Below are 19,571 nucleotides of genomic sequence, written 5' to 3'. Positions count from 1 at the left end.
CTTATTATGTCTATGTGCAAATTCATCAGTCAACACCACTGTTTAGTATTTGTCAGTATTCTGAGCTGATGTGAATGGAGGCGGGGCTAATTTGCATATTAAAATACTGCTTATTCGTTTAAGTATTTTGGTGATCAAAATTAGTTATTATGGATACAATTATTACTGGGGGACTTTAATATTATTAATATTAACCTTTTAAATTACATTTAGTAATTTTCTCACAAACTCCGTTTTTATACATGAAAATAAATACCTGTCTTTAAATTTTCAAAAGGCAGCCCCTCGCAGGGGATCAGTATATTTATAGGTCCTTGGCACTAAAAAGTCTAAACCTCTGGATTAAACAACTGACCAGTGGTGTATTGAGCCAAGTTGATTCTTTCTCCAACGGCCCTTTTCTTTCACAGAGTTGGCCTCATTCAGAACAAATGTACCATTCTGTAACCTTTTCAGATGACTTTTTGTTGTTTGTGGCTTTTGTAGAAATGAGTCAAGCCAGGTGAATGGAACAGCGGGGTGTAAACAACAGCGTGGCACCCATGGGGCTCCAAATCTGGCAGCGTCTTAAAATGCCACTATGTAAAACAACGGCCCTACAGCTTTGAAAATAATACAACGCTATGTAGAATTCGTTGCGGAGCTGTGCGCAGAAATGTCATCGTCTCTGCGTTCTCATTACATATGTTATATAGCCCACAGCTCTGCTCCGCTGGATCATCGGACACCCCTGCAGCTCAGCTCATTAGCATACTCTGCACACACACACGGGATGTCATGTTGCCAGGCAACAGCGGCACATCACACAGAGAATGTTTTGAGCTGTTTTTTGAGAATTGCACTCGTGGAAAAAGGTACAACACCTTCAGAGACCCGAGAAGCATCCAGTTTAGAGCAAACGTGTCTTATTGGCGGGGTTTATATTATCTGTGTTTAGACGCACACAAATGCACCTTAAAAGCTGAAAGTGAGTGTGGAAGTGCAAATAAAAGCAGATGAATTAAAATAAAACCAAATAAAATTGCTCTTAATTGAGTCCCCCCTCCCCATTATCACTTTTATCATGGCCTTTTTGTGCAGCCTGAGATTAAAAGGTTTCTGAATGCATTTTGGAGCTCTTCCTGCCTGCTTTCAGTTTTTTTTAATTATCGAAGCATGGAAACACAGACGCTACTCGTGGTGAATCTAGGTTAAATCGCAACGGAGATCTCGGACAACTTGTTAAAATGATTAATACATTTGCATTTGAACAATGTAATTTTGTGTTCAGCACAGATCAGGAGTGCGCTCCGATGTCTTTCTCACACACAGTACTGAAGCTTCAGAATCAGAATTGGACTATTAATCAAGCAACATGTTTTTTTGTTAAAGTCATTTTCAATTAATGTCTGACATAGATTGTAAATCTTCCGCTTAGTTTGTCTTGTGAAGTCATTGATTTTGTCCTAACCAGGCATGTTTGTAAAAGCAGGACTGAAACTGCTGTGCAACATGATGCATTTTAAGTCAGAAATGTGTTGTTTAATGTGGATCTGAATTAGAATTTTTGCACAATGCTAGTTATGATCTTGATTGTTTTTTCTATAATTAATCGTAATTTATCACAATTAAAAAACATTGGAGCTTTTAATATTTTTACATTAATTTCACAGTTACTCTCCAAATTAATGTACAAACAACTTAAAGGCTCTATATTTTAAATATTTGTTTTAATGCCATCTTTTTATGAATGAAGGCCAGTAAAATGGATTTTTTGATGATTATAATTATATGACCAGCACCTAACAGATTTTTTTTTTCCTGAATTTAATAGACTTAAAACAACTTTTAATTTAATTGAACTTAAAACAATCTTGCCATATTTTTTTCTCTTGTTACCTTTGTTCTTTGATTAACTTCAATGACAGACATCACAGCAACTGGTTTATTAGGGTGCTGTCACTTTAAGATCTGCCGCCGCTGAACATGACACGACTCTGACGCGCTCTCACACTAATCTCATTTTCTCACAACTCTTTCAGTTCGTTTAAGACGTTATTTAACTCATTTAACACTGCTCTTATGAGAATACTCTACAAAACGGTCATTTTGGTATAGCCCTGTGTGTTAGCCTACTGTTTGTTCAAACGTGAAAGAGAACTCTTTCTGAGTGTCGTGTGTGTGTCACCTTAGATAGGACATTCACAGACATCTTTTGTCTTGTCGTGCTTGAATAGTTTAAATGCATTTGGGTAAATAAGAGCAGGATCATAATGTAACTAATGGAAAAAAACTAATGCTGCATTAATTGAGTTAAAAGCACAGCCTTCATTTTATATTCTTAAATTTGATCAATAAATTAAAATAGAATAAAACACTACACTAGGGCTGTTACCAATCAAATGAAATTATTTAGACTGAAGTATTACAACTGCATTAAATGTATTTTTTGTTTTGTTTTTTACAAATAATAAATGTTGGAAAGAATGTGAAAGAACTTGAAACTAAATGAGAGGCTGCTCACTGCTAAGCAAATGGGTGGAGTGTACATGTAGCTCCTGCCCACTAGAACTCCAGAGAGTAGGGGCGAATGTAATTTGTACCTAATGGGTGGAGCTAGCATATCCAACCACACCCTAACCCTACCCAAAACTCTTATCCCTCCACCCCAAAGAGGAGGAGCTGAATGTTATTTGACTCTGCAGTGAGTAGCACTTGAACTAAAATGAGTCTAAATGAGTGAATCATTGAGTCGATTCGTTCAAACGGCTGATTCTTTCAGTACTGTTACTGTGAGATACGTTATGGTTCTGCTGTGATCTTTGTTTGGAACTATTTTCGCTGTTGATACAGGACAAAAACAGTCAATATTGCACCTAAAATGTAAGTGTCATATGTAGGGCTGTAACGATATGCGATATGAAATCGAAATCACAATACGCAGGTCCACAAACCTGTATCGCGATCTGAGAAGGCAGAATCGCGACACACCCCTTCCAACTCCCAGAATTATCCTTCCTGTCCAGGTCCAACTTTTAAGTCAGCAGTATGGCAACATTTCAGCCACCCGGTGGAGAACAAGGATGGCAATCGTGTAGTTGACAAGACCCACACAATTTGCCGTAAATGTTTCAAGAAGCTTCCCCAACCGGCTGGCAAAGTGGTGTGAGCGTGGCGTTTCTGTTGCGTGTCATCTGCGGGGCGGCTGCGTGGCGTTTTCTCTTTCTTTGCACACCAGAAGCGTGTCTGACGCGGCGCTTCTGTTGGTATTGATGTCCAGGAGGCCCTATACTTCATGTTAAATATATATTGCCTATTGGTACCGCAAAGAAAACGTCGGCAGTAGCCTATTGACCATACAGATATATGGTATTGACGGCAAAATAGGCTACAGAATTCTGTACAGAATAAAACTGTTTTGTCCCCCCCATATCGAGGTTTGTATCGTACCGTGGGTCAAAAATCGTGATACGAACCGAATCGTGGGTTTGGTGTATCGTTACAGCCCTAGTCATATGAAATCAGTGTCACACTTTAAATCGTGATGGTATTCACGATTCAGGAAAACAGCACTCTTAGTCAGATGATGTTGCAACTGTATCATATTATAAATATAACAACTTCACATTTTTAATTTTTACCGCAGTATGGGACTGAGTTTATCTGTGTGAGCGGCGTAAATTTGTTTCCATTTCTCCTCGAGAGGCTGCGCGAGCTTCATCAGCGCAACCTTGTTACCGTCAGTTCATTAGACATTATCCACTATCGATCACCACTTACACTAAATTAATGCAGAATCATTCTTGCATTTTGATGATCCCCTTGTTTTTTGTTTTTTATTGACGTTTTAATCTGGCCCTATTAGTACATAGACAATGTTCCATGCCACCCCACTTCAAAAATATTTCTTTCAAAAGGATTAATGATCTAAATTTTGGGGTGGCATCATGTGTGGCAAGTCAGATGTGACTCTACCACTGTATCCCCTAATGCTAGTTGGCTACAAGTGTGTTGTGGCGCTCTATACGATCCACTTTTCAACAGTAGGTGCGTTTACATGGAGCACTATAATCGGTTTAAAAGTCAAATCCGAATGAAAATGCTCCATATAAACACATCAATCAGAATAAAAATGCCCAAACCGAATGAAATTGTAATCGGTTTGAGAGAGGTGGTATAAACCTTTTCATTAACCGATCAAACAACCTGACCCGATTGCTTTTGAGTGTGCGTCCTTATATGACGTGATACACAGCATGCGCCTTCACCACTGAAGAGCGCGCATCGGGCTCATAACACAACGAATGCTGACAAGAGAGGAAAGTTAATTTTTCTGAGGGGTAACATTAAACTTTTTATTAAGTTATATATAAGTTATGAAGATAATGTTTGCATAATGACACAGACATAGCCTGGCTACATCCTCTCATCTTGACAGTGTTTGTCCCAGGCTCTTTTTACTTCAACTGCGCCTGACGATTTATTTTTCTGAGATGTTTACACAACTAATAAATAGCTTTTATAAAACCGTATAAGTCCTTGTGGTCGTTGAGAGTTGCTATTGCATCCGTGAACGCATTCCAGCTGCTGGAGAGGAAAGCGTCAAATTTTCTGATGGAAGCGAGTCGCACACCGGACTGAAGCTCAGTGTCGCGTCTCAGGATCTCACACCGGACACGCACATTATAAACGTGCAAGCTCAATTCTGAATGACTTCTGACAGAAGAGATGCACGATGGGTGTATCTTGTAGCACAGGGTCAAATCAGTAGGCTATATTGTTTAAATCAGATTTGAGGGAAATAGAATATAAATGTAATATAAAATCTTGAAATGGCGCTCGTGGCGCGGCAGGATTTTGAACAACTTCCGAATGCTGCTGGCGGTGTGCTTACACTCATTGAAAACAATATGTTTGAATTTTAGAGACGCGCTGCGCTTCGCGTCCGGTGTGTGCCAGTGCGACCCCCTTGATGCGGCATGTCACAAAATGATTGCGATTGAAAGTCAGCACATGTAAACACCAGATCGGTTTAGATAATGTCTCATGTAAACAGTCCACTAAATCTTTCAATCCGAATGATTTTAATCGTAATGACAAAAGTGTGCATGTAAAGGCTGCAACATACTCCGCAAGAACAAAGAAAAAAGTTCTCGCTCCTAGGGCTGCGAGAACAAAATGACGTCATGTTGTTCTCGCAGCCCTGGTTTGGGAGTTCTCGCAGCTTGTTCTCGACACGTCGCCTGAGCAGAACTTTTTTCTTGCGGGTGTCCGAGAACTATTGTGGGATTGGTCAGACATTTAAAGTGGGCGTGGTTAATGCGGAGAAACGCAGATGATCGGCACCTGCTTTTCTTGTGAAGTATGACTGGACTAGCCTGAATGAACTTTGTTCTTGTTCTTACCACCTTGAGAAAACGAACAAATTTCTTCTTTCGTATGTTCCAAGCTTAAACGTGGCTAGTGTTTCTCAGAAATCGCTTACTGTTTCTAGTAAAAAGCTTGCATTGTGAATAGCATCTCGGCTTAATCACAGCCCTCCAGAATTTCATTTAGTCTTTTGTGCTTCTGATTTCTTGCACAGGGCTAATAAACAATTGGTATCAGATGCCTCCCCCCCTGACTTTTCTCATGGTGTTTTTTCCCATTTGTCATGAATAAACTCTTCCTTTAGGGATGGTAACCTACCCATGATATCACCATCAGACTGCAGGCAGTGCGATTGAAATTGACATCTAGTACTAACCCAGCTGGTTACGCATGCAGTTCCTTTGTGTTGTAGAAAATAGCACAAACTCAGGTATTCCCAGTCTCCAGCAGGGATTCTGAGGAAGAAGTGCCTGTGAATGTCTTTATCTCTTTCTTTAAGATTCAGTCTGACAGTTCTGCGGGGCCATTTGATTTCCCGGAGGAAAATATGAAAGGATTGCAAATAATATAGGAATTCAAATGGTAAAATTTTAAGATGATTCATTCAGAAATTTGCATACAAACATGGCATACAAAAAATAATCCTGTCAACAAGGTTCAAATGTTTTACATTTGCGTCATTTTGATGTGATAAACAGAGGAGGAGAGATGAATGTGTGTTTGGGTGGGTAGGATTGTGAGGACTGAGACGCATCCAGCTTGAGTCACAGATACACACACACACACACACACACAGAGAGAGAGAGAGAGAGAGAGAGAGAGCCCCCTCATCACAATCGCACATACTCACGACTCCCTGAAAAACAGTGCATGAAACACTATTCTAATATACATTGGATTTCTCACATGAATACATTTGTCATTTATTCACACTTGTGAGTGTTTCTTTCTTCTGTCGAACATGAAAGAAGATCGTTTTCTAAAGTGTACTGGTTGCTTTTAAAAAAAAAGAATGGACACTTTTAAGCTTCAAAAATGAGACAAAAGCACCATAAAAGTGGCATAAAACTACAAACAGGCTCACTGTTGAGCACACTTATCTGTTGTATGATATCAGACTGAAATTCAAGTTGATATTCACTGATTATATCACTTTCCTTCCAGTGAGATGTTGAGCACTGTAACTGGATTGAGCCAGTGAATTGAACTCGAATCAAACAGTTTCATGAACGAATCATTTAAAGTGTTTTTGTGAACTTATAAGTAGTATAAGTTCTTAAGTAGTACAAATTGACTTATAAGTTATTATTAGTCAATTTGTTAAAGATCTGTATTGTGTATTGATTATTGTTGTAAAGATTTTGAGCCAGTTTCAGTGTTTTTCTCACACGTTCATGTTACACAGACAGTTTTAATGGTGCCTGACCACTACAGGCTTCGTTCAGTTATTATATTGAGAATTTTGTCATAGTCACTTTTTTTGTTCCTCAAAAGAAAAAAAATCCATATGTAATGACGTGTGAGTAAATGAAGACATAATTTTACATTTTTGAATGAACTATTCCTTTAAACACTATTCCTTTAAAGAAATGCTGTTTCATGCATGCTGAGCTTTTTAGACAGTTAAAGACTTGGATTCCCGTGCCAAACATGGACACAGTTTAAAAAAATAAGTTTGATGGAGTATTTTTGTGTCAAAAATACTATTTCCGGTTTCTCACAAGTTTCAGAAAGTTTTTTTCAGAGTATGGGTCTTTGGGACGTCAAATGGGGCCGAATTGTATGGATCGTAGGGCCTCTTCTCCCTAAACCGAAAGGGCGCACATGAATCAAATCATGTCCTCATAAATCATGAGTAAACACACAAATGTTGACAAGCCACTAAGCATACAGTTACAGTACCACATAGAGACGTCCTGCTGCTGTGGCTGCTGCTCCTGTTCAGTTTCAGCCTCCGGATCTGATTCTGGATCATATCAGTATGGTTGAATCTGATTGATAGCCATGGTTCTTTTCCACATTTAAGGATGTCACAGCTTCCAGACGCTCTCAACGCATTAGCTGCGCGCTCGTAGCTCTTTAACTCCGCCCACAGGATATGGCTCCAGTGTTTTTCCGGAAAGACTCGGCACACAGCATATCATCTTTCTTTTATAAATATAATAAAACTAAAGACTTTTCGGAGAAATTAAGTATGCAATACTACTCTGCAGGTACTCAATATTGAAATGAGATTGACTGAAACTGAGTGTTTCATCCCACCTTTAAAGTTCGCTGTATCCAGTCGGCAAAACTCAGAACACTTCTTCCCTTTTTAAGAATGACTTCAGTGCCGGTCTTTGTTCTTTTCTCAAAGAAAAGCTTAACTTCAAGTCTTCCAATGTCACAGCCAAAACCGATTCGAAAGGCCCGTGGAACCGTCGCAACTCTGCCATTATTATGTTAAACCCCGCCCGCTAACTCCATACACAATGTGATTGGCCTGACCAGAGTTTGTTTTTTCCAGCTCACAATCCAACGGAGAGTTGCTAGACTACTCTGGCTGCTTTGCTACCGCCAGGGTGCGTCTAGATTTCTAGGATAGTTCACTTCCACAAAGTAAAATGGATTGCTTTCATACCCGTTATGAAATATTCTGTTCCATAGACTTCCAAGTGTTTTTCAAGTGGTTCCTTGAAGCACAGCAGAGTTTAAAAAATTCAGCATGAGATTAAAATGAACCCTTTTTTATAAATGCAAGATATAGAACTTATTTTGAACAATTCATCCAAGCAGCAGGTTTCATTTTAACAAAAACAAGCAATGTTTAATCAATGTCATAACTGGAAAAATGAAAGAGTTGTGCTCAAAAGTTTAGTTCTGCAATACACCTTGCAGAATCTGCAACAAAAAATAATTATTATTATTTTAACAAAATAAGAGGGATCATACAAAATGCATGTTCTTGTTTTTTTAGTACTGTCATGAAAAAGATATTTTACATACAATTTTATATATAGTCCACAATATAAAAAAGTAGCTGAATTTATAAAAAATAACCCAGCTAAAAAGTTTACACACCCTTGATTCTCAATTCTGTTTGTCATTCTCTGGATGATCCACGGCTGCTTTATTGTCTTGTGATGGTTGTTTTTGAGTCTTGTTTGTCCTAAACAGTTAAACTGCCCAATGATCTTCAGAAAAATGCTTCAGGTCCTGCAAATTCGTCAGTTTTCCAGCATCTTTTGCATATTTGAACCCTCTCCAGCAGTGACTGTATGATTCTGAGATCCATCTTTTCACACTGAGGACAATTCAGGGACTCAAACACAACTATTAAAAAAAGGTTCAAACACAAAGATATGATAGTCCAAAATCTTTACCGATGGACACATTTCTACTGGTTAATCATGTCCACCGGTATATTGCCCACCCCTGGATACTCTCATTGGGATTCTTGGGACACTGGGGGACCTTTGGGACCTTTTATAAGAATGGGCAGAGCTTTAGGTGCTACACAGCCAAGAACAGGTTCTTTTTTCTCTTACCTCACTCTAACTGGGCAACACCATTTTCTCATCACCAAAAAAGCTTTGCTGAAATGTGACTGTAGGGATTAATGTACAGTATTCATCCGTCTGATATAAATATAGTTGCAGTAATTCTAAACAAAACAATGGTGTAGCTTTATTTCAGTAAATCGTCTTTTTAACAGATTATAATAATGTATAACACTTGCCTGCATGAGTTATTTGAGTCTCTTTGGCACTGATTAGAAAAAAAATGATAAAAAGCGTGATCTTCGTCCCCTGGGGGCCACTAGTAACACCATGTTTTCAGAAGATTGTTTTCAAGCACAATTTGATTTCTCCTTTTATGTTTTTTTCTCACTAAAATGGTCCTGGTTATAGTGCAGAAGTCAAATCTGTCCAGTAGAACAAAACCATTCACATTAGGCAGCATTGTTCTGGCAAATTCATGTGGGGACATGGAGATTAGAGGTCTGTGGCCCTTAAACGCACGACTCCAGTGCCACCATGCATCTCACAGCATGCCCTGCTAATGAGAGGCTAATTAAATTAAAATCCTGTCCTCAGCAGAACTCCAGCCTTTTTATGTCATTCCCAAAGTTGACTGCCTCACCAAGTTCACAGATTAAACTTGTTCTTTTATCTAAATAAAGACTATAAATGTGAGAAGACACATTAAATAGATGGCCTTCCACTAAGAACAACAAACATCCAATTGTATTGATTGAATATGCTGATTTAATTGAGGTTTATCCTCGTCTGGCTTTGTCCATTTATTAAATTACCTCGAAGACTAAAGGCCACCATCTGTGAGCGGATCAATTTTGTCTTCGGTCTGCTCTCTTTGTCTTTACTCATTTCCCAGACATCCCCGTGTTCCGACATATGAATGAGAAATGAGTAACAGTCTCACTGATGTTAACGCCCAAGCTCTGGGTTTTACGTTTTCCTCAATTGAAACATATCGACCCGTTTTACTCTTTCCATTCCTAGAGTTTGTGAGGAAAGAATAGACAGATGTATCTGTTTTAAAACCAAACAGGCTTTTTGGCTTAGCTTAGAATGCGTTTAAGAGTTTCTCCGAAATAAATCTCAGCGTAATGGAAGGCATTTGTGACACAGTAGTGCTGAATGCGCTGATGGCTCCGTCAGATGCAGCGGCAACAAGGCAATAAATGAACCTGCAAAACTCTAAGGAGGCGAAATGGCCGAGCTGACAATGAGCGTGTAAGCTTCAATGTCTGTTGTCGGCTCTCATTTAGTCGGATCAAAATGACGCGCCGTTGTTTATCTGAAGAGCCTATGTCAGAGGGGTTTCCATAGTTACTTGTGCAGCTGTAAAAATGAAGAGATCAGCTGCTTGTGTGGAATTAATGAAAAGTGCTCTCAGAGACTGCTGAATTATGCATGAGGAGAAATACAGTTTGAAAAGTTTGAGTTGTATGAATTTTTTTTTTTTTTGGTTTGAGAGAGAGAGAGAGACTAACTTTAGCTCTGTTATAGCAGTTTTGTTTGATGTGTTCTTTAATCCTAATACTTTTTTTTCTCTTCAGTTTCTCTGCAGGTCGATATAACACCCGCACAGAGCGAGATCAGTGTTGGAGAGTCTCGGTTCTTTTTGTGTGAAGGTAAGTTTTCATATTGACCAGGAACCTTCTGGCCCTCATTACAGTGCATTGAGGAGTTTCTGCAATTTATTCATCTCCTATACCACAAATACCACAAAGGATAATTTCAGCCTTAGTTATGCATGGTTTTTATAAGCAAGGAGCAAGTTCTTGTTCAAATGAAGTCCGCTGTGGGCGAGGCGAGTGGCAGGCAACCAGGTTAGATCTCGTTGGCATTCAAACCAAGATGTCATTATTCTCTTTGCCTGTGAAAGTCTGTTTATCCATCTGTATTTCATATTACTGTCAATCTTTCTTTCTCTCCTCCTGTCATTTAACCAAAAGCATTAATGCTGCTCATTTTGTTTCCACCAAGTTTATGGTTTCATTCTTAAAGGCACAATATGTAATTTTCATCGCTAGAGATCACTTATTCAAAACAAAGGCGTAGCTTGATGATGCCTTGATTTTTGCCTTCACCTCTACAGCTGGTGGAAAAGAATCCGACGGGACTCGGGTAGAAATTACATTCATGAAAGAGCTGATGTATTAAAGATTTATTAGCATTACTGTCAAGTCAGTGAATTCAAGTCAACTTTACTTATATAGCACTTTTATAATGACGATTGTTTCAAATCAGCTTCACAGGGTTAAACAGGGCAATATTGCAACAAAATTTGATTTGGCCGTACAGTCGTGCTGGAAAAAACGCAACTCCACCCCTGCATTCACGCATACATAATCAGAGAGAAAGACCATTCACACTCTCATTCTGTATAACAAACTGTTTAATTCATTAGGGAATAGGCTATATTAACTCAAGCCATATCATTATTTTAACATGCTGAAACATTATTTGATGTTATTTGACCTTGCCCCAAGTTACCGTAACCGGTGTATGCCACGCAAGTGTACAGTGTGTGTGAGCAACACTCGGATGCACGCTTGTTCAGGAAGAAAAGTAACCGGCACGTATGTTTTATCTGATTACAATGTCATTAGTTCAATAACGTAAGGGATGATGATATTGTTGATGATTTACAGAGAGAGCATATTCATGCTTTTTTTTTTAAAATCCTCCCATCTAATAATTCACCACTAAAATAGCTCCGTTTTGTTTTTAATGTTAAAGTAGTTATAATTAGTTTAGTTTCTTTATTAAATTAATTTAGAAAAATGTTTGGGGCATTTTGTTGTTTGTTAAATTCGAGTTTTTGTTTTTTAAAGTGCTGAGCAGGTGGCCAGCGGCAGACAGCGAGTTAACCACATGTTTAATAAATTTAACCTCTCATATCAACACTTGACTTGTCTTGCCTAAAGTCAATAGATATGAAAAACTTTAATTATATCACAATGTTTATGTTTACTATCACCACCACAGTAAAAAGGCGTTTTTGACATGTTAAGGCATGGGCTGATGATGCTTGCAACACTGGCGCTCACAAACGAAACGGCCTATATAGGGCTACAATCTACAAATAACAATAAATAAATAATATTACAAAAAACAAACCTTTAACTTACGAAAGCAACAGATATGAGCTGCATTTAATTCATCATCAGTATCATGTATTAGTGGTCGGATATTAATCGTAGAAGAAATTGTATAGAAATCGTAAATCAAGGATAATGTGGGTATGATGTCATTCATAGGCACCGCACGGACACTGTTCATGTCCTGGCCAAAAAAAATCACATATTGGGCCTTAATAATATAATAAAAAAACAATAATATGTTGAAACATTATTGCAGTTAAAAATAATAACTGTTTTCTATAATGAGAGAGAGAGAGAGAGAGAGAGAGAGAGAGAGAGAGAGAGAGAGAGAGAGAGAGAGAGAGAGAGAGAGAGAGAGAGAGAGAGAGAGAGAGAGAGAGAGACCACAAATACATTTTTTTTAATATTGGCATCTTTCTTGGGAGTTTGTCCTCTCTCACTGCCTTATCTGGGGTCTTATCTCTGTTTACTGGGGCTTTTTAAGACAACATTCTCTAAAACGGCTTTGGAACAATATTTATTGTGGAAATTGAATTTGAATTGATAATGTTTCTCAACAGATTTACAGTATACATCTATCTGATAGTGGGTTGCAAAAACCAAACAAACAAACTTAATACTAAATAAATATTTCCCTGTTTTTATTTGTTTACCTACTGAGTAAAATATATGTACCCCTTTGACAAGGCTCAAGCCTATTCCCAGACTAAAGTTTGAGCTGTTTTAACAGAAAGAAACTTGCACTGCATTGTAAAATACGTCAGTGCCATTGTTTTGTCTCAAGATGCACACCACTAATGTTTTTCTTTTTCTTTTTTCCTATGGCATGTTTATAAAAGCTACTAAAATGTCCTTCTAAAATGCCCAGTGTGTGAAACCAGGCCGTAAAGTCCAATTATTTATTATTTTTGCAAACATTTTGTTTCCATATCATATTTAATACTTTTCTCACACAGTTTAAATAGGGGTTTTATCTTTTATTTCTGCCTTTAATATTTTAGGACAGGGGGGATCATCATAATCATCATCTGTTCACTAGTTGATCGCCTTTTGCTGACTTAGTCAGTTACTGTCAGTAAGATCGCTTGTTCGTATATATCTCCCAATGTTACTTTCTAAAATCTAAAACACCATTTTAGTACACTAGCGTGAGTTCAACTTTAATGTAAATGATGGTGTCCTGTGTCAGCAAATATCACAGAGGACCCATTAGACAAGACCCATGTGAATAAGGCTTACAAAGAGGAATACGTTAAACCTTTGTGCGCATATATCTCACTTTGAAAAGCGTTTTTCCTGGTTACACTCTCATGGGTTTCATTTGAAGACCCAAAGGCGTGGAACAGCGGCTCTGATAATTGCTCTCTACTTTCAAGACTTCACCAGTGCTGTGTCCTACGGTCCGCTGATTTGGGTAATAGACTGGTAACCTGAGAATCGGCTGAAGTTTTGGGTTGTGCCTTCAGACAGCTGTTGTGCCAGAGACTCCCAATGCCAGCTGATTCACGCAAATAATTCAATTGCATCAGGCCTGATCTGTTTTTGATTGATTCATCTCTGCTCTGTGAATGTTAAACCAGCTTTATTTTTGACAGGGTGATTTATATGATGACCCATTTAATACACAACATCAGCCCATGAATGCTGACGTGTTCATTTGGTTTGGGTTTTAGTTATTGGAGGGGCAAAGGAAATCGACTGGTTTGCTCCAACCGGGGAGAAAATTGAGCCTGGCAAGCAAGACATCAGTGTGATTCGCACAGACGAGACATCTTCCACTCTCACCATCTACAACGCAAAGGTCGACAACGCCGGGACATACAGATGTGTGGCCAGCAGCGGGGATCAGGACGCCGAAGCTACGGTCAATCTGAAAATATACCGTAAGATACTGTTAATGATTCATCTGTGCTGTTGACAGAAATAGCGAATGATTCATCTGTGCTCTTGATAGAAAAGGCGAATACAACTACATAGAAGTGTTTGCCATACACTTCTATGTAGTTGTATGGCAAACATTTAAGAAGTTTTGCACACTAGTTACACAGGGTCTGAAGATTCTTGTTGTCAACTGTGGGGTCTCCATCTCAATCTCTCTAGCGGCCTTAAATTTGTACTTTCTGTACGTTTCTACTTGGCATATTTTCTGGAAAATAAGTCACACTGGTAGCCTGGTTAAAACCAGACCATTCTCAGTAGTAGCCGAGTTATGGTTTAGCAAAGCTTCATAGACAAATATTTCCAAAGGGCGAGACGGAGTAACATCTGAGACAGCAATTCTCTGTTTGTGATTAGGAGGAAGATGTTGCAGTGCTTCTGACGACTTTTACCATTGTTGTAAAAGAAATATGATAATAGCTGGTGTCCACCGCCACTCCATCAAACATTTTTGCCAAATGTGACCAGTCACGAAAAGTAGGGACACAAGTTGGTTCTGGGGCATTTTGAGTTATTCACAGATTCTGAAAGTGTAGTCTCCAAGCTTTTCAACGATGTGTAACACATGGAAATCTGATAATATTTGGAGAAGTTGTGGCCATCTGAATGTATGCCTTTAGAAAAGTGTAAACGAGAGAAAACAGCCTCTAAAGTTTTGCAGTTCTCACCTGTTCTCACCTGCTGGGAGTGACAATAGGTCTCATTTACATCTCATTTAGATAAGCCACACCCCCTGTAAAGCTGCATGGTTGCTAGTAACGACAGACGCAACGGGAAAAATCGGAACACATACTACTAATAATAAAGATGCTAACATTACCATCTAAAAGCCATTATAGTAATGGGTTTTTTTTTGGCAAGTGATACGATGCTAACGATTACAATTAAAACGACAGTTAAGAACAATAGGTAGGTATGGGAAGGTCTAAACATAGACCTTAGAGATAACGTGTGTGTGTTCTTAGAATGAACACAAAATGACAAACTTTGGTGTTTCTGGAACACTTCATAAGAAACAGAAAAGTATTCTTGCAAATCTTGTTGCCTCCAATGAAATAAGTTGTCCGGGTACACTTTCTGTTTGCCTTTCTGTTGTTTCTTAGTGGATGTACTTTGCGTCTGTTCGAAGGAGATAAAGACAGAGATGTGGGTACAGTCCTTAACCGTGGCTGTGGTGTAGAGGTAAGGCGCATGTCATTAAGTTTTGATGCATATCGATCAGTGGTTCGAATCTGCCTTTTGCCACACACTCTAACCGAGAAACACTTATTAATAAACACATGTTAGATGCTTTATTTCCACTAACATTTTCTCAATTCTTTTTGAAAATAAATACCTTTCCGATCTGATATGTGATGGGAAAAGAGTGTAGAGAGAGTGTGGCAAAAGGCAGATTCGATCCTCTGATCGAGTTACGTCAAAACTTAATGACATGCGTCTTACCACTACATTTCTCTGTATTTCTCTACATTTCACTACATAGCCATTTCTCTGCCTTTATCCCTATCCCTGAAATGTTACTATCGCTATAGCCTCTGATTTCTTACGGTCCAACTCTTCTGACGCCTGTCTGATACATTCTTCCTCCTCTTCATCTTCGCTCAGTTGTAGATTAGGGTATTATTCAGTCTTATTATGCCACTTTCATTGTCGCTTGGATCATTTCTACAGAGTGCTGCATAAATATTTAGCCACGCGTACCTTGGAGGGCGGGGCAATAACAGGCCAGTATGGAAATACACAGACAAAACGAGGTGATTTCAACCTCAAAATATACGCTTTTAAATATACAATTAATGCCATCTCAAACACGGAGAGGCTTCTTCATGATTTCAACTAACAGATTCTGCAAAAAAGCGAAAATCACATCATTTGAAAAAAAAAACGCTTCTTTCTCATTTTTCTCAATAGTAGAGCTGCCGACTTGTGTCCCTGGTTTCCGTGACGGGTCACAAATTTGGAAAACCTAATAGCATCTCAGACCGACTGAAACATCTCGGATTGATGGTCCAACAGAAAACATCGAGCTCTGATGGCATTTGCCCCCGTTGTATTTGTATTGCGATTAGAACGCGATTTGCAAATATTTTGAGTCTTTGGAAAATTGTGTCTCACAAACTTTATTCAAATTCAGTCATTTCATGACAGGCTCTTTCAGTCATTTCAGATTTTCAGACTTGAGCATAGTTACGCTACTTATTTATTTACAATTTTTACAAGATCTAGTGTGAGGAAATAAGCACAGAAAGGCCAGATCCAGAACTGCTGTGTGTTAGCACATGATCATACTCCCCATCCTCCTCATCAAAGTAGCCGGTGTAATCCACATCTGGTAGCTAAGTGTCAGGTTTTAACGAAAAGGAAAAGTATAAATCGCTTAAAACAGACACGCTAGCTGATTCTAACGAGTGATGTTTCACGGCAGCATCCATTAGGGCTGTAACGATATGCGATATGAAAACGAAATCGCAATATGCAGGTCCACGAACCTATATCGCGATGTGAGAAGGCAGAATCGCGACACACCCCTTCCAACTCCCAGAATTATCCTTCCTGTCCAGATCCAATTTTTAAGTCAGCAGTATGGCAACATTTTGGCTACCTGGTGGAGAACAAGGATGGCACTCGTGTAGTTGACAAGACCCACACAATTTGCCGTAAGTGTTTCAAGAAGCTTCCCTAACTGGCCGGCAACACAACCAACATGCAGATGCCGGAGACACACTGATAGATAAATTTTTTTTTTTTTTAATTTGTTTTGTTTCCCCCCCATATCGAGGTTTGTATCGTACCGTGGGTCAAAAATCGTGATACGAACCGAATCGTGGGTTTGGTGTATCGTTACAGCCCTAGCATCCATCTTTGCAATATCTGCTTCACCGTCACTGCGCTGTCATCATCGTGTAAAGCCCGCCCCAACGTTTCTGATTGGTGCCGAGATTTCAATGATTTAGAAATTGGTTTGTATGGGCTCTTTGCCAGACTACTTGCAGAGCAAATCTAAATTCGCCAGTTGTTTGGGTTTTCCCAGGCTATCACACTGGATCAAAATCAGTGGACAAGTCACATTTTATTATTACAGCCATAAATAATAATGTAATTAAAACAGAACATTTACAAGCATTTTCAGCACTATGTTGATGTGTATGTATATTAGTTCCCTTCACTCCACAATAAATCCTTTTAGCAGACTGTTCTGTCATCTTGACTACAACAGTACTAAATGACTACAACAGTACTAAATGAATCAACGCATGATGAATTGCTGTGCTGCCTTTTTCCTCTAGAAAAAATCACCTTTACAAATGTCCCATCACCTCAAGAGTTCACTGAAGGGGACAATGCCATTATTGTGTGTGATGTCATAAGCTCACCCCCACCCACTGTCCTCTGGAAATACAAAGGTGCAAAGATCCAGTTCGAAAAAGATGGTAAGTCAAAGATGCATTACATAAGGAGCTGATTTATTTTGCTTACCTCTCACTGTTTGTGTTCGTTAATAAATTGATGAGCTCATTAGTGCAGCCTAATGCTTCTTTCTCAGAAACGTGGCACTTTATTAATCCATGTGGTTTTAATATGCAATTTCTGAGACATCTGTTCAAACCTGCGAGAAATGATTTCACTCTTGTTCTGCTCTACAGTCCGTTTCAGGACGTTGAATAACAACCATCTCGAAATCCGAGGGATCAGGAAGACCGACGAGGGGGAGTACACTTGTGAGGGTCGCATTAAAGCCCGTGGAGAGGTTGACTTCCGCAGCATTAAAGTGGTTGTTAATGGTGAGCTCTTATTTACCTTACTGTACCTGTGGTGCTCTGGGCTCGGACATTTCAACTCGTTTCAAATGACAGGCAGTGTCCTCAACTAATGTTGGCACCCTTGGTAAATATGTGGAAAGGTGGTGGTGAAAATGCATTTGCATTGTTTATCCTTTTGATTTTCTTTTTTTAAATTATTCACAAAAATCTAACCTTTTATTGAAGTAAAACAAATTGAAAGTGGGGAGGAACTCACATTATGAAATAAATGTTTTTCTCTTGTTCACGTGGCTACAGTTATTGACACCCAATTAATACCACGTCCTTTTCACAAGATCTGAGTCTTCTTCTAACTTACCGTCACACATATCTTGAACTCTCGGTTGATTAACCCAAACCTTGCTTACTCGAGGAGGTATGCTGGTTCCAAAAACGCGTCCGCAAGTATGTTCAGACCATAGACCGTAAAAAAGTATGGACGACTCGACATCATCCCTTTCCGCTTGGCAGATTTGAAGCTTTCAGGCGGCCTTGCACGGCGCGGACATCTTGGGACCGAGTCTGTGCAGTAGCGATTTCGGGACCGGAGTTGCGCAGGAAGTAGAGCAGGAAGTACAGTCGCGATATCAAAAGCCCACCCACACTCTCACAGATGCAGAACAATTCATTATGTTGGTGTGAAATAAACAGTTATGGAAATGTAGAAATTAAAGCTAAAGCTCTAATCTGCTCCCAAAAATTTCGAAAAAAGTCTGTTAGTGCCTCGAACAACAACGAACACCTGCAATGAAATCATCGTGATAATAACTGCCTTCAGTGACATAAACTAACTTTGGGGAAACATTTTTGAAGTGTAATTTTATTATTTAGTTTGCCTCGCATCCATTAGAAAACACAGAGGGGCGGCTATACTGGAACCGGCCACCGGGGGGCGATCGAGGCGCGAAAGCTTCAGTAAATGAGAGCGAGACTGCAGGCTTGGTTCAGACTACTCAGAGTATATTCCCGGTTAACTTACAAGACATTCTCAACAGAGCAACGAATCAATAATTCACCATGGAAACAGACGCTAAGAAAGAGCGAGCCATTCTACTTCCTTCTTCTTCTTCTTTTGTTTAATGCCGATTTACATAAGCTACTTAGTGCACAGCGCCATCTATTTGGTGGTTGTGCAATATTTTTTTCAATGTCTTAGTTTAATAAGTAATCTTTATTCACTGAAAATAAGAATTCTATTGTTTGTTTGATGCTAATTCCCTATGTGCTAATTTGATCCATATGTGATATGACAATAAAATAAATAATAAATATATTTTAATTGCATTAACATTTCAACTTGTTTTTAATTTATTTTTCATTGTAATTATTTAGAATATATAGCATTGTATATTATATAACTCAAACAAATTTGGTTATATTAATAAATCTATTAATTATATAAAACACATCTGAATACCTCTTAAGCAAACTAACCCTGGAACATAACTGGCTTTGGAGCAGGTTATGTTGAGAGTGAGTTGCCATGGTTACTTACATACCCTGAAAGTTACCTCAGTTTTCGGAACCAAAAGTTGAGGTTATCCGCTAACTTACTCTTAAACATTACCCAGATATGTCACATAACCTGCTTTCTTGAATACCCCCCTGGAACTCCAGCAAAACAATAGGCCCACAACATTAAAGATCCAGCGGTATATTTAACTGTGGGCATGGGGTACTTTTGATCCTGTCTGCACTAAACCCATCTGGTGGGTTTTCTGCCAAAAAGCTCTTTTTTTAAGTGTCATCTGGCCACAGAATCAGGTCCCTTTTGAAGTTCCAGTCGTGTTTGATAACTGAATAAGCTGGAGTTTGTTTTTGAACGAGCGAGGCGGATTTTTCTTGAAACCTCTCCCAAACAACATGTGGTG

At 38.9% G+C, this 19,571-nt stretch overlaps 1 protein-coding gene across 9 annotated transcripts in view; it reads left to right on the top strand.

Moving 5' to 3' along the window:
* ncam1b (neural cell adhesion molecule 1b) overlaps window positions 1-19,571 on the top strand; it is a 254,592-nt gene that overhangs the window by 62,113 nt on the left and 172,908 nt on the right. For all 9 annotated transcript variants that reach the window (XM_067451158.1, XM_067451159.1, XM_067451157.1 and 6 more), the window contains exons 2-5: window positions 10,412-10,486; window positions 13,636-13,845; window positions 17,188-17,331; window positions 17,545-17,682. In XM_067451158.1, the coding sequence (XP_067307259.1) occupies window positions 10,412-10,486; window positions 13,636-13,845; window positions 17,188-17,331; window positions 17,545-17,682 (567 nt within the window). The remainder of the gene's footprint in view (window positions 1-10,411; window positions 10,487-13,635; window positions 13,846-17,187; window positions 17,332-17,544; window positions 17,683-19,571) is intronic.

Source organism: Pseudorasbora parva, chromosome 8, assembly GCF_024679245.1.
Source record: "Pseudorasbora parva isolate DD20220531a chromosome 8, ASM2467924v1, whole genome shotgun sequence".
NCBI classification, from domain to species: domain Eukaryota; kingdom Metazoa; phylum Chordata; class Actinopteri; order Cypriniformes; family Gobionidae; genus Pseudorasbora; species Pseudorasbora parva.
The sequence above is the reverse complement of the archived record's forward strand: the minus strand, read 5'-3'. Positions and strand labels throughout refer to the sequence as shown.